The sequence below is a fragment of the Nematostella vectensis genome, chromosome 1, assembly GCF_932526225.1.
Source record: "Nematostella vectensis chromosome 1, jaNemVect1.1, whole genome shotgun sequence".
NCBI lineage: Eukaryota > Metazoa > Cnidaria > Anthozoa > Actiniaria > Edwardsiidae > Nematostella > Nematostella vectensis.
The window spans coordinates 2,025,607-2,042,420 of record NC_064034.1 but is presented as its reverse complement, the minus strand read 5'-3'; the positions used below and the strand labels follow the sequence as shown (position 1 = coordinate 2,042,420).

The following is a 16,814-nucleotide window of genomic DNA, read 5'->3' as shown; positions in this document are numbered from 1 at the left end:
AAACTCGCTCGCAATAATAAAAAAAACACGTGACCAAGGCCAGACACAGATTATGACCAGATACAGACCATGAGCAGGCGCGACGAACCATGACCATACACGGATCATAACCAGACATGGAGCATGACCAGACATGGACCATAACCAGACACGGACCATAACTAGACATGGACTACAACCGGACATGGACCATAACCAGACTCGGACCATAACCGGACATGGACCATAACCAGTCACGGAGCATGGCCATGGACCATAACCGGACATGGACCATAATCAGACACTCACCATAACCAGTCACGGAGCATGACAAGACACAGACCATAACCAGACACGGACCATAACCAGGACATGGACCATAACCAGACACGGACCATAACCAGGACATGGACCATAACCAGACACGGACCATAACCAGAAACGGACCATAACCAGGACATGGACCATAACCAGACACTGACCATGACGAGACAGGGACCATAACCAGACATGGACCATAACCAGACACGGACCATAACCAGGACACGGACCATAAAAAGACACGGACCATAACCAGACACGGACCATAACCAGACATGGACCATAACCAGACATGGACCATAACCAGAAACGGAGCATAACCAGACATGAACCATAAAAAGACACGGACCATAACCAGACACGGGCCATGACAAGACATGGACTACAACCGGAAAATCGGGGAAATCGCTAATTCCGTCCCCCATATACTATTCCTCCTCCCCAATCAGAGAACGAATGTTCCTCCTCATACTACACCAATCAAAGCGCATTTAGCAAATCCCGGCGTGCACTCGGGCACGAGTGTGAACGTGCGCACATTATAAAGGATCTCAGCTAGTCATCAATAACAATAACAATAACGATAACGATGGCGATAGCGACAACAACAATAACAACAGCAATAAAAATGACAATAATAATAATAATAATAATAATAATAATAATAATAATAATAATAATAATAATAATAATGATAAATTCATGGCATATATATTCTCAACCTAATACAACCTGATCTATTTAACCGCTAATTTGAATAAAGCAGGTCCATAGCCAGGGGGATTCAGGGGGCTCGGACCCCTCTTATAAAGGAATATTGAGTACCAGTGTGAGCAAGGACGAGCTACCTTAGAGGTAATGGCCCGCTTAACGAATAGCGTGAATGCTAGTTGTTTCATGTTGTTGTTAGGAGGGGGAGTATTACTCGTCAGAGCATCATTCTGTGTCTTTATTTAATATATTCTGCACTTTTTCTTTAGGTATGAAAGGCATTTCCGCGTGGAACAGACAGACACGAGAGTGTTGATAAGGCTCATCGATAGTATCGCCGATGCGTGCTGTGTTGACTTGCGACTGAACATAGCAAGGAGGCAATTTGCTACCCATTCGTCGCCACCCTAGCTTTTCTGCTACAGCACATACCTAACTCGCTAATTCTGCACGCTCTGCTGAGCGGCTTGTGAAGGCACTATTTTGCTACCCCAACCTTGAGTAATGGTCCCACAGTCAAAAGGAACCACCCCTATCCCAGAAGAGCGTGAAGGCGCTCCTATATGACAACGAATCTCGTGCCTTTGTGCTGTGATATCCGACGCCTAGCTTTGGAATATCACCCTCTAGCCCAAGACCCCTCTCTGATAAAAAGGGAACGGCTGATCTGGTGACGAAAAAGCTGGAAATAAGGATGCGAAAATACTGTAAGTTAATATTTATGTAAGTTCACTCCAGTATGACAATTTTTTAGGCCAAGGAAGCTAAAAATTTTAAAACTCCTTGATTCGCGATCAGCAATTTAAAAAAGGCAGGAATAAGAGGATGTTGGGATGATTCTCTATCCCTTTCCCTAGCGCACGTACGTATAGAGCTAACGATACACTTGATAGATTTACGTATAGAGCTAACGATACACTTGATAGATTTTCATTTACCCGTCAACAACTCTTCAGCTTCAGTACCTTAGCAGGCCTCGAAACATTGGGGGAGGGGGGGGGGGGGCGCTATACAGAATCTTTAAGAAAATATTTGGTCACTTCCTTATATTTTTTGGAAATATTGGGTAGGACCATGTCCCCTGCTACGGCCCTGAGCTTGTTACACTTTCTTTTCCTCTAATTCCATTTTCAGTGTTTTCTTATTTTACTATTGCACTTTGTTTCACGGGCTTATGAAAACTACTAGGGTGGGGGACTTGCCGCAGTACGGCTACTATGTACTACACCTCCGAGGCACTTATGTAATGCGCTTACTATTCCATTGATAGGGGGGGGGGGGGGTCGGGTAGGCACAGCCACTTGTACTCCCAGCCCCAACGCACCTTTTATCGATAATTATACGCTTCAGAGAAAAGCTTTCAATACGACTGGGGGGGGGGGGGGGGGGGGGATTGCTATACCTTCTGAACAATAGCAGCTAAGAGGCTAAAACTTGGTGACTTTTACTAAAATCTATCTGCGGACTTTTTTATGTCATTGACATGTCGAGATGCTCTAAGTTACCAAGAGACCGTTTTTTCACAAAAACTACAAGCTCAAAACTTGCATTTGAACTGATAGATTTTCACCTAGACTGTTTTCTTATTGTTCCATTTCCGCATTTCCGCGTGGGACAGACAGACACGAGAGTGTCGATAGTATCGCCGATGCGTGCTGTGTTGACTTGCGACTGAACATAGCAAGGAGGCAATTTGCTACCCATTCGTCGCCACCCTAGCTTTTCTGCTACAGCACATACCTAACTCGCTAATTCTGCACGCTCTGCTGAGCGGCTTGTGAAGGCACTATTTTGCTAGCCCAACCTTGAGTAATGGTCCCACAGTCAAAAGGAACCACCCCTATCCCAGAAGAGCGTGAAGGCGCTCCTATATGACAACGAATCTCGTGATTGTTTTCTTATTGTTCTGCTGAGAGCTGGAATAGAAATTGAAGCAAAAGTTTTCAATTTTGAAATGTCTTCTGCGTAAACGGGAATGACGCCACGAGCGCGCGCTGTTGTGAAGTTTTTTGTCATTGCTATTTCTTTGCGTTTCAGAATAAATTTAAAAAAAACAAGAGAGCATAATATCTTATGCTCTCTTGATCACAGTGATGAATTTTCACGCGTTCATTGGTCAATACGGGTCACGTGCACAGGACAAATAACAGTCGGTAAAGTCCAGCCAAAGTGATATCTGTCCTGTGAACATTTTTGTGCAGTCAAAACTCACTTTTCGTCTTCTCAATAACTCTTCAAACAAACACCAAGGTTTTTAAAACGCTATGAAGGCTCAGAAAGAATGCTTTATTTCTTTTATCGAATTATCATCAATATATTTTTTAGAATTTATCCTGAAACGCGAAAGAAAAAGTGAATTAATTATATAAACGCCTAGACAACGTGAAAATGTTATCTTTATGCCGGCTACGAGTCATATGTTATCACATCCCTTCCCTCTATTTAGAGCGAATTCGGCTACGCGTCATATGTTATCACATCCTTCCCTCTATTTAGAGCGAAGTTAAAGTTATTTATGACATGAAGAGAAGCATAGCGAAGTTCATTTTAATAATTCGAAAATAGACAACGTGAAGATATCTTTATGTCGGCTACGCGTGAAATGTTATCCACCCCTCCCCTGGTCTTTGTTAAACTTATTTATGACATGAGAAGCCTGGGCCACAACTTTATTGCATGTGGTGATTCCTAAAAGAACCGTTGGTGGTTCCTAAAAGAACCGTTGGTGGTTCCTAAAAGAACCGTTGGCGGTTCCTAAAAGAACCGTTTGTGTGTGTTTACGGGATGAGGCTATTCCTTGTCGTTTGGGTTGTAGATGCTTTCACATTGTTCATGAATACCCAGAATAGTTCTTCTTGTCTGTTTACATAACGCCAAACGAATTCCGCCAAATATGACGAGTAGTGTTCCTTTTTTTTCGCCCGTGGATTGGTAGGCTAGCTTTCATCTGGCGCCAGTGCCCCTCTCTCTTGTTAGTGAAATTCATCTTCATTAACGAACTCTTTCGAGTGGTTCACTGTCTCATGTTTATAGCCATGCTTTTCTAATTTTATGTTGTATCACCGCTTGATGTAACAACTGCCGCTTAATGTAACACTAACGCTTAATGAAACAAAAATCACCGCTTGATGTAACACTAACGCTTAATGAAACAAAAATCGCCGCTTAATGTAACACTAACGCTTAATGAAACAAAAATCGCCGCTTGATGTAACACTAACGCTTAATGAAACAAAAATCGCCGCTTGATGTAACACTAACGCTTAATGAAACAAAAATCGCCGCTTAATGTAACACTAACGCTTAATGAAACAAAAATCGCCGCTTAATGTAACACTAACGCTTAATGTAACAAAAATCGCCGCTTGATGCAACACTAACGCTTAATGTAGCTGACGTCTACATGTAGGACAAAGGATTTGGCTGGTGTGACCGTTCTCTGAGGGTTCAGAGTCAAATGAACCAAAACACCCTGACGGAAGAGACAAATCTTGTAAAATTGATCTGCAGTTTCGAGCTTTTAAAAACAAAGATAATTTATAAAATATGATACATTTATATCTCTTATTTTTAATGATCGCGATTAAATTGAAAATGAAAAACATTTTTAAAAATGGCGCAATTTGTACCCGCGATCATATCTTTTTTAGTCAGCGGTTTTGCGCCTGCGCACTCCAAAGTCCATCCTTTCCGACGATTATGGAATCACGACACGTGACAGTATTTCTTTATTAGAAGTGTGTATGCACCAACACATAGGATTTTACACATATTTCATTAATATTTCAAAGACAAATAGCAGATAACAGATTAGCCTAGAGTAACTTTCAAAGAAGACTATTATGGCGAATTTGGGAATGGAATTAATCTAAATCAAATCAAAATCAATGGGCTCCCTATAAACAGGGATTGCTTGACAAAACAGGCAGAGTTTGACCACCATGCTGGGAGGGTCTGCGAATGATTTGACCAACCTTTCCTTTGCCCTGTGGTCAAGGAAGCTGATCTGTGTAGGCAATGCTGGTCCATAGCGGCTCTATCAGCACTGGGATCATCAATATGTGTTGTAGTACGGGGGGCTTAGGAAGGAGAAGGTTCTATTTCTATATAAGACCGTAATAAAATCAAAACTTTGTGATACTGTATCTCTCTTCACCTTCCTTTCCCCACCAATACCGAGCCATACCCAACCGTGCTTAGCCATGTTATTCTAAGTTTATAGTTTTTATTGTATCTACTCGTGAGTTTCTATTTGTGTTTGGAGCTTTGAGAAGTCGAAGGGCTCCCCGGTTATGCGCTCGTACAGGTCCTCAATGTCCTGGCAGTCTTTATTGAAATGGGATAACGCGTCACATGACTTGGGGATGAACACCTGTAAGGCAAGTAAAGCAGGTTAGCAAGACAGATTTTAACAGGGATGAGCAAAGTGCAAGAAAGTGTATTTATTTTTCATTTCTATTTATATGATTTGTCAGGTTGCCTAAACAAGACTCGCACATTTGACATACTCAGTTACATATATGGTATAGATTTTCCAATCGCTTCGTATAATACATTACAAGAAGTGGACCTGTCACCATGTGACGATAAACAAGTGTGCTAAAATGTTAACTTTACATTTATGCTGACAGCAGGTTTAGGCCAAGCACACTAATTAATACTTAAATAATCTAATTGCTGTAAGTCGCAGCACAGCTACTATGTACTCCCCCCCTAAGTGCTGTGGCAGTCTCAACGCAAGCGTACAGAATTGTATTTGCGCTTGTTCTACTCGCACTTCAAAAGAAGACCCAGTGTTAGTGACCTCCTTGAGCATTTTCTGATTTGGCTTAGTTGGCATAACTTCTCTGGCAAAATTTTACATGCAATGACAGGATTTTTTTAGTTGGATGGCTCCAGTAATACAAAGCGAAATCACAACTCAACTCTGTTTGTGCATTAAAGGTGCTTGGGTACGTTCATCCCAAACAATTTTTCGTGTTTTAATGTTTTGCTGTCTTTCTGATAATGGCGCCCAGGTTCAAAGTTCAAAGCTAGCACAGGTTGATGACATCGTACTATTGCTCAACCAATCAAAAACTTTTGCCCAACAAACCTAACATATATATATACATAAAAGCAATTAATTAAAAATTGTCTGTGCCTAGCAGGCCTGTACCCAGGGCGGGGACAGGGGGAGCACTTGCTTTTCCCCAACAGTGGGAAGCCCCCTTCTGGTTGGCATTTAACTTGCAAAACTATAAAGCATAAACGAGTTAGGTATTTTAGGCATTCTAGATCACTGTTGTATATCATAAATCGATATGTCAGACATTCTTGAAGCCAAATCCGATAATAAACGTCTGTGGAGACAATGAAAAATATCTATCAGAAAACTCCCCCACAACCAACCCCTGGAAAAATAAGTCCCCTTTTTCGGATTTTGCAAACCCCCCCCCCCCCCCCCCCCCAACCCCTGGAAAAATTAAGTCCCTTTTTTCGGATTATGCAACCCCCCCCCCCCCCCCCCCCCCCCCGAAGAAAAGTCCTAGGTACGGGCCTGCATAGAATGGTTTCCATTAAACCCTGAAACAAATTGAGTATACAAAACAGGAAAGTTAAACACAATTCATTTACCTTAGACTTGGATCCATCGTCAATTGGCTCATTCAGGTCTGAAACACTTACAAACCTGTAACACAAAACCGTGCATGCATGAGTATACACTCAGTTCAAATATGGTTGCATTCAGAGAATCCATGTGTCCCAACCAGCATTGCTTCATGGAAAACAAACAAACAACCAAACAAGCGTTAATAAAAATAAACACAGGCTTGCAAAGTTGTAGCATTCTTATTTACTTGTAAAAAATTCATATGGCTTCTATGGATATAATATATGTAAAATTCAAAACCATGAATGTATGAGTATATGAATACTTGAACCATTAATTATTCCTCTAATCCTGTAAAACCCTGAACACCAACATTGCGTGTTAAATTCTGTGTGTGACTTACAAGCGAGAATTGAGGAATTGATATATTCCTAGTTGACTGTTTGCAAATATCACATATTCTTGGTCAAAACATTCCTTACACATTTTTACTGTTAGCAGTTTTACTTGTTGCGCTGTGTGTAAGTGGCTGATTGTCTTACTTTTCCATGATAGGGCCCAGGAGATTAAGGCCAGGTTTTAGTTCAGCCTCTGGGTTGGATGTCTCGACAGTGGTCATTACTGAAGCGATGAAGAAACCCTTGGCTGCCGCATTATTGTCATACGACACACATGCAACGTAGATATCTAGAAAGCACAAAAACAGCATGATCCTGCCAATAACCAACATTTCAATGGAAAATGAAAAAGAATCAAATGCTATTAGAAAAACAGGCCCGTAAAACGAGCATGTAGCTACTGCAACAATGATTTACACATGTGTAAAATACAGGGTGTTTCAAAAGTTCGTGGACACTTTCAAGATGCTCAAATCATTGAGATTACCAAATATTTCCATATGTTTCAATCAGATAGATATTCATTTAATATACATGGAATATGTAATACTGTTTTTGTATCGCAGGTCTAAAAAAAAAAAAGCAGATTCAAATTCCCGCAAAAAGGCGAAAAAAGTGTGTCACACGTCATTAAGTTTTCACACCAATTTTGGGTAGGCTGTGGGTTTGGTGTGTTTGTTTTAAAAATGCTAGACGAAACTATAGGCTATGGAAATTAATTCAAACATGACAGAGAAACGTCTGAATAATGAGATCACAAGCAGTTATGTTGTAAACGGAACTACGATAAGAAAAAAACGCAAAAATTCTAGGAAGAAGCAAGAGCTGGGTTTCAAAGTGGGGTCGAGTTCGAGGAAATTTTGCAGAACCCAGCTGCAAATTACTACTTTGAAAATATTATGCACAAGAGGGGATATTCAGTCAGTATATTAAGCAAAAATCCCAAGAGAAAATCTCCCTTAGGGTCTTCCTCAACCATTTGGAGAGGGGTGGAAACCTTTTCAGCAGCATAAAAAGCCATCATTGAGCACCCGGCAGCGAAAATCCCATTTGCTTGCAAGCAAGTTCAAGTTCTGTCAGTTACTGAATGGGACGACTTTCTCTTCGCTGATGAGCCCCCTTAAAACTTGTTTCATGTTTGTGGGGCTGAAGTTTGGGCATCTTATCTTACTTTGGTAGAAATTTCTCACTCCATACCACAGCATCTTAAGAAGTCATTAAAGCAAAAGGACACGCAAACTATTGAAATTAATATGGTAGCTTGCTACATTGATGCACCTTGTTTTTCTGCAATTTGGTTGAAAACGGACTATTATAAAAACTGCAATTAAATTAACTTAAAAAGTGTCCACGAACTTTTGAAACACCCTGTATGCCGTACAATATGTACAATTGTAATATATTTCTAGTTAATTTTTTTAGTATTATTAAACGATATAAGATTGATAAGAATATATAATTTTTTTCCAGTGGGATTCAAACACCTGACCTAAAGATCGCTAGTCCATTGATCTAACCACTAAGCCCTGTGGCTCGCAGAGCACTACGGAAGTACTAAAATTAATTTTATCAGCGCTTGTTTTGAACCGTTTGACAAGCCCAGTCGAGCATGTCAAATTTTAGCTATTTTTTCTGTCACAAAAATTAAATAAATTAAAAATACGCACCACAATTGATCACATTGTTGCACAACATGTATTTTGCATAATTATCTAAAAATGTGCAAAATCTTCATTCAATAAATTCGCCTAGTGATTGCCTTTACTTACCATGCTTTCTATTCACTTGATTTTGAGGAATTATAATTTGGCATGATGGAGCATCAGCTGTATTAGGGATAGGATGGTTTAATAGACAGATGCAGCGAACAACCTGAAAGAGGCACAAATTACCAAACAGTTACTGTAGGCTTTACTGATATTCACAACAATCTAAAAGCAGTAACATTGGTTTTTTACCTGACCAACTTTCTTGACTTTATCTGGAAAGTATGAGGAGTCACCCAGAACAATCTTAGCCCTTGCAGTCTCGCCTTGAGAGGTAACACCCTTCACCACACCCTCGTCATCGTACACAATAGCTTCTATTGGCTTATCCAACATATAGGTGCCCCCATAGATGGCACTCAACCTTGCGAATCCTTGAGGAATTTCACCAAGCCCATACAAGGGGTAGAGGTAAGGGGACTTTCCATATCTCGAAAGGGATTCACTTAGCAAGCACAGAGAACAAACAGCACATTACTATTTAAACTTAGCTTTTAAGGTCATACAGATTTATAGCAAATTGGTATATACATCTGTTATATATTTCATAACAGTCCCAAATACGACTGGATATAACAAACTTATGTTTCTATTAATTAAAAATAATAACAATAGTTACAATAACAGTAATAAAGCTTTCCCCCCCTAGTATTAACAACAAAATTGATGGTTTAACAGGGGACAAGATCAGGGAGATCAAGTATTCATTCCCCTCCGTAGCTCTGTGTCTGAAGTTTTTTTTATTGTATTTTGAACTGCTTACTTGTAGAGTTTAATTTTTTCCACTGTTTGTCCAAATGGTTGATCTTTGTAACTGTGACAAACAAACAAAATATCATTTAGAGCTATGTACTTCAAGCCATTGCATTGAGGCCAAGTCTTCCCACCTGTCATTAATTTCCAGTGCTATGGCATGCCCCACAAAGTCTGCAGTGTTAGCATCCAAGCCAAATTTTAGATAGACCCCAGTCATTGTGTTCTTTTGGGGGTCAATTCCTGATACAAACAAATTCCATTTTACTAGATTCAGTAAAAATACAATCTGACATACTGTGAGCAAACTAACTTTTAAACTAACACTCTGAGTATAAGGGAGCTCTCACCTTTCCCCATTCCCTAGAGTACAAGTGATGGGTCTAGGGGGAGAGGGCAGTGCATGCTTTCAGTAAATATGGACAGTGCTCCTCTACCCGTCCCTCTACAAACTATAAAACAAATTGTGAAATGGGACAGTGCCCCTTATCCCCATACAAACTGACATACTGTAAGTAAAAGGGGACAGTGCCCCCATCCCCTCACAAACTGACATACTGTAAGTAAAAGGGGACAGTGCCCCCTTCCCATAAAAACTGACATACTGTAAGTAGAAGGGGACAGTGCCCCCATCCCCATACAAACTGACATACTGTAAGTAGAAGGGGACAGTGCCCCCATCCCCATACAAACTGACATACTGTAAGTAAAAGGGGACAGTGCCCCCCATCCCCATACAAACTGACATACTGTAAGTAAAAGGGGACATTGCCCCCCACCCCAATACAACCTGACATACTGTGAGTAAAAGGGGACAGTGCCCCATCCCCATACAAACTGACATACTGTAAGTAAAAGGGGACAGTACCCCCCATCCCCATACAAACTGACATACTGTAAGTAAAAGAGGACAGTGCCCCCCACCCCCATACAAACTGACATACTGTAAGTAGAAGGGGACAGTGCCCCCATCCCTATACAAACTGACATACTGTAAGTAAAAGGGGACAGTGCCCCCATCCCCATACAAACTGACATACTGTAAGTAAAAGGGGACAGTGCCCCCCATCCCTATACAAACTGACATACTGTAAGTAAAAGGGGACAGTGCCCCACATCCCCATACAAACTGACATACTGTAAGTAAAAGGGGACAGTGCCCCCCATCCCTATACAAACTGACATACTGTAAGTAAAAGGGGACAGTGCCCCACATCCCCATACAAACTGACATACTGTAAGTAAAAGGGGACAGTACACCCTATCCCCATACAAACTGACATACTGTAAGTAAAAGGGGACAGTGCCCCCATCCCCATGCAAACTGACATACTGTAAGTAAAAGGGAACAGTGCCCCCTTCCCATACAAACTGACATACTGTAAGTAAAAGGGGGCAGTGCCCCCCATCCCCATACAAACTGACATACTGTAAGTAAAAGGGGACAGTACCCCCTTCCCATACAAACTGACATACTGTAAGTAAAAGGGGACAGTACCCCCTTCCCATACAAACTGACATACTGTAAGTAAAAGGGGACAGTACCCCAAATACCCATACAAACTGACATACTGTAAGTAAAAGAGGACAGTGCCCCCCATCCCCATACAAACTGACATACTGTAAGTAGAAGGGGACAGTGCCCCCTTCCCATACAAACTGAAATACTGTAAGTAGAAGGGGACAGTGCCCCCCATCCCCATACAAACTGACATACTGTAAGTAGAAGGGGACAGTGCCCCCATCCCTATACAAACTGACATACTGTAAGTAGAAGGGGACAGTGCCCCCATCCCCATACAAACTGACATACTGTAAGTAGAAGGGGACAGTGCCCCCATCCCCATACAAACTGACATACTGTAAGTAAAAGGGGACAGTGCCCCCATCCCTATACAAACTGACATACTGTAAGTAGAAGGGGACAGTGCCCCCATCCCCATACAAACTGACATACTGTAAGTAAAAGAGAACAGTGCCCCCCATCCCCATACAAACTGACATACTGTAAGTAAAAGGGGACAGTGCCCCCCATCCCCATACAAACTGACATACTGTAAGTAAAAGGGGACAGTACCCCCTTCCCATACAAACTGACATACTGTAAGTAAAAGGGGACAGTGCCCCCCATCCCCATACAAACTGACATACTGTAAGTAAAAGGGGACAGTGCCCCTTATCCCCATACAAACTGACATACTGTAAGTAAAAGGGAACAGTGCCCCCTATCCCCATACAAACTGACATACTGTAAGTAAAAGGGGACAGTGCCCCCCATCCCGATACAAACTGACATACTGTGAGTAAAAGGGAACAGTGCCCCCATCCCCATACAAACTGACATACTGTAAGTAAAAGGGGACAGTACACCCTATCCCCATACAAACTGACATACTGTAAGTAAAAGGGGACAGTACCCCCTATCCCCATACAAACTGACATACTGTGAGTAAAAGGGGACAGTGCCCCCCATCCCCATACAAACTGACATACTGTAAGTAAAAGGGGACAGTACCCCCATCCCCATACAAACTGACATACTGTAAGTAAAAGGGGACAGTGCCCCCCATCCCCATACAAACTGACATACTGTAAGTAAAAGGGGACAGTGCCCCCCACCCCCATACAAACTGACATACTGTAAGTAAAAGGGGACAGTACCCCCATCCCCATACAAACTGACATACTGTAAGTAAAAGGGGACAGTACCCCCCATCCCCAAACAAACTGACATACTGTAAGTAAAAGGGGACAGTGTCCCCCATTCCCATACAAACTGACATACTGTAAGTAAAAGGGGACAGTACCCCCTTCCCATACAAACTGACATACTGTTAGCCAGCCCCTAAAGAATTTTGCACACAAGAAATTCAACTCAAAAAGGTTACAGCAAGTAATAAGTCTAAATAATTTATAAAAACATAATATATACAAACCTTCCCAAGTATTCGGGTTTTCAATGTCAAATTCTTGGGCCCATTTAAGAAAGTTTCGAAATCGTCTCTTCTCAAATAGTCCCATAAGACTAGAGTTTAGAGCCTCTTTTTCATCGCAAGGGACTTTATAGATCTTGTTGCCCCTATAGACATAGCTTCCCCCAATACTCTTGAACTCTAGGTAGCGCGTTACTCCACTGCCAATCAGAATCTTTACCAGGTTTCCTGAAGCATGTAAAAGCATGGTTGAAGCAAATATATAATTCTAAAAAATGTGGCATTCACAACAGGGTGCTCACTGAGGCTTGTCATGACTGACAGTGAGAGGGAAGAAAAAACCTGACAGACCTCACTCTGTCAAATGCAATTTGACTAAAAACAAAGGATAACAAAACTGGAGACTATAATTTTTGAAAAGCTTAGAAAAGCCCATGGTTGTGAGAATGAACAAAATAGAAAAGAAAATGCTCAATGCTTTCCAAAACAAGTGCCTGAGAAAGATCTTGCTAGTGCCATGGGAAGATCATACAGTAGGTACACAGAAGAGCTGTTACAAAAGGCATATGTCAAACCATTAATCAATGAAGTGAAGAAAAGAAATTTAATTTAATTCATTATCTTTCCCACGGCAAAATAATGTAGATATGGATGGAACACCACAACAGCGGATAGCCAATTACTATGAGCCCTGATATAAAAAAAATACTAAAAAAAGAAATTAGATAAGATAAGATATATACAGCAGGTAATGGGCAAGACAAGACTTTACTTGAGAAAACGGAAAATGATAGGCCACAGACACTAGGGAGAAGCAGCATTATCAACACTGCACTGAGGGAAAGTGAAAGTGAGGGAGGCTAAAAATGCTGTGGAGGGAAACAGCTGAGAGGGGGAGAGGAGTGAGGCAGGCTGGAGGTGATGGGACAGGTAACCGGTGCTGGTAAGAATCAGAAAAAAAAAAACAAGGCAAACCCTGCATTCATTGTTGAAGTTTAAAAATTCATATAAAAAAGACCAATAGATTAAGAAAATAACAAGAAGTTCTTTTACCTCCTGCCATGATAAACTTGGGAACTAAATCCACATTCCAATCCCGCTCTCTACCGAATCTTTTTTCAATCTCTTCCTTGGGCATAGATCGGTTGAACTTATCAAATAACTATGGAAAAATATAATAACAGGGTTGTCATTAGCTAAATGCACAAACTGCCGCATGGTATAGGCATCATCATCGGCTGGATTTGTTATTGTTGTCGAAGTTGTAGTTGTTACTATTATTTTTAAAGCTTTGGGGCAACAATAGTTTTTACCTGGGAGAGTGGTGTAAGAGAGGCAGTTTCACCGCCGTAGAACTTTTCCCTGTCCATATGAAGAACCTTCTTTCCAGCTACTGACAGAGCACCACTTAAGATACATTCCTGCAGGAAGGGCAAAAAAAGCATTTAAATATATGCTGCAAAGGTATCTATGATAACCCTAACTATAATTGTCTCCAGGGTAACCCAATAGCGGATCTACGGATGGGATTTGGCAGGTCGACTGAGCAATACCTCGCTAACAAAAGTGTGTGTACAGCTATTAAAATTCTAAATCCATCAAAAGTTATCGGAGTTTGATCGCCGGATATGGCCGAAATTTGCATACTGTAACTTTGAAATACAATTGCTTTTAAATGAAACTAGATATCAAAAATCGAAGACAAACTATTGTTAACAAGCATGTTCTGATTGAGATAAGACATCTAGCGTCAGTTTTCACTCACAGGGTATGGTACCTAAATTCTGCCAAAGACACCTATATATCGTTTTAGGTTTTACTGCCATTTTTAAAAAAGTTTACTTTTAAACCCCAAATAACAAACATAGGTGGATTCTCTCTTTTATAATGATTAATTTGATACCTTGTTTGCATAGTGTGGATAAATTGTGATCCGGTTTTTACAAAAATAGGAAATCCCAAAGATAAAGACAAGTCGAGGGAACGCAAAAATCTTCCTGATACAAATATCTGTCTATTTTTGCTTCCTATGGTTTAACAATAGCACTACCATGCGACCCTGTCACCGACAATAGGCCTTTTGTTTTCGAAAACATAGCCTACCTTAAAATGACGCGGATCGAAATAGTGTAAAACGCTAATTAGCCAATCACCGACTAGTCACTTCAATTAAAGATTCGCCCGACCTCTGATTTATAAACGGGCCCGTGACTTCCTGTCACAATCCGCTAATCGAGCATACTTTACGAAGTTCTCATTAGCAACCTAGCGAAAAACAACTGACGAAGGTCTCTTCATCAAGAGTCCGAAACCTGCCTTGTAAATGCTATAAACCGCCCGCCGATTTTTCATTAAACGATGACATCGGAAGGCACCTTAGACGAGATGAGCGAGCCCTCTCTCAGAAAAAGCCAGATTTAGCCAAAGTGCACTTTGAATTCTACGAGTTACAGTGGCGATTCTCGGCAGCCTCAAATCTTCCTGTTTGATTTTAAGAAATATATTAAAACAGGAGTGAGCTGTACTGCAGATAGGTACTAAATAACTCTAAGAAACTTAACATGCACAAAGAAAGCGCTTATGTCAGGTCAAGCAACGCTCCTATAGACGTGAAACATTGAAGAACGACAAATTCCACCACAAAGACATATAATATGTCACCTAAAGGTTTTTGTCGCCTCATAAACCCCGTCTAGCGTATATCGTCCTCCATAGATCCATTTCTGCGGCATATAATGCCCAAGCAAAGGAGTAACCTCAAAGACACTACGCACTTTATTTACTTCATCAGAAGTCTATAAAAGGGCGAAAGATTCATGAATTTAAATACCCTTGATGTCCATAGCTTACTGAAACTTTTCAGTACACGCATTCCCTCCTCTTGCCACCCTCTTAGTTATAAGAAGGGTTTGTGTCTAGGGAGATGGCCTACGTCCGTTGAGAACAAATTCCTCACTTGCCACCTTCTAAGCCGAAATCCACAACTTATTCTAGATACGGTTACGCGATTTCACAACATACATAACAGCGAGTGTTGAATTCACGGACAGGCAAAATGCGTTTTGAGGCAAACATGGCATCTAATAAACGAATCTAAACATTTTGTCATGAGGTTCCACCAGGCTAAACAGAATCTTCTAAAGATTCTAATAAAAAACTGGCAACTTATCACGGATCTCAGCCTCATACGGCTAGAATCTTTAATGAACCTATAGTCTCTTATAGAAAGGAGAAACCGCTTATAGACTTTAAGTCAGAGCCACAATCTCCTATAAAGGACTAGGTATCAAAGCAGATTTATTTACAATTGTGGCGGGTGTGGCTGTTGGCAATATTACACAAATATCGCCATCTCAAAAATCGCGAAATTTTGACGTCGCGAAAATTGAGTGTAATAATGTACTGTATAAGGAAAACACTTATATAATACCTGTTAAAATAACGGGAAGTCCAATAACTGATAACAAATTAATGAAATAGGGGAATATCTCATATACTTTGAGAAAGGCACAACTATACATTATCAACGAGCATTAAAAAGTATAACAGGCAAGGAAAGCTAACAGTGTGAATAGGGTGGCTTGCATTTTTTATAAAAATAAAGTTAAAGTTTTATAAACTCGTGTCGTATCGATAGCGTTTTTTAAGGCAACTGCTCTGCTACTGTAAGTACTTTTAAATGGATATATTTTTAGTCGAGAACCTTGATACAGTTGATCTAGTTTCCTATGGACTAGCAAGCTTATATCGAGGCATGAATTATTGCATTATTAGCCCATAGATCGACGAGCAAACCCCCAGATGTAACCATGCGATCAAACACCAAACCATTGAAAATCATTCTTGTACCCCGCCGGTTTTGCAAGCTAAAATGATATACAAATTCACAGCTAAATAAGAACTATCACTAAAACTATCACCATATCTGATAACAAATCTTTTGAGTCAGGACATAGTAAATTTGTGTACACTTAGAAAGAGGGAAATGCTTGGGGATCGTTGCGCCATGCTCGTATGCTAGGACTCAAAGGATGACCAATTATCAAACAAACCTTTAAACCAGTGCCAAGAACAATTACATCATACTCGTCATCCATGTTGATGGGTCAGTTTCCTCCTCTTGTTGTTGTAAAAAGCTGGGGCAGTGGTTAAAAGAAGGGATGGTTTTGGGAAAGCTCTGGTCGGTTTGTATTCGAAGCCACACCAAGTAATAGAAGGAAGGGACATGCAGGCTCCTCTTGTAATCATCAAGACCACCAATATATTGACCCCCCTCTTGGAAAAGTCCTTTCGCAAAAAAGGAAAAATAGATTTAAAACTACATTTTCTTATTATTTGTGTAAAGTAGTGAAAAGGGCAG

At 40.7% G+C, this 16,814-nt stretch overlaps 1 protein-coding gene across 1 annotated transcript; it reads right to left on the bottom strand.

Moving 5' to 3' along the window:
* Window positions 1-4,723: 4,723 nt before the first annotated feature.
* On the bottom strand, window positions 4,724-16,713 carry LOC5516377 (rab GDP dissociation inhibitor alpha). Its single transcript, XM_001636361.3, has 11 exons — window positions 16,507-16,713; window positions 13,768-13,875; window positions 13,508-13,616; window positions 12,458-12,682; window positions 9,656-9,764; window positions 9,532-9,582; window positions 8,961-9,213; window positions 8,772-8,874; window positions 7,147-7,291; window positions 6,628-6,682; window positions 4,724-5,383 (listed from the first exon to the last, which is right to left on the bottom strand). The coding sequence occupies exons 1-11, from the start codon at window positions 16,549-16,551 to the stop codon at window positions 5,246-5,248; spliced, it is 1,341 nt and encodes a 446-aa protein (XP_001636411.2). The 5' UTR covers window positions 16,552-16,713; the 3' UTR covers window positions 4,724-5,245.
* Between the last annotated feature and the right edge of the window lie 101 nt (window positions 16,714-16,814).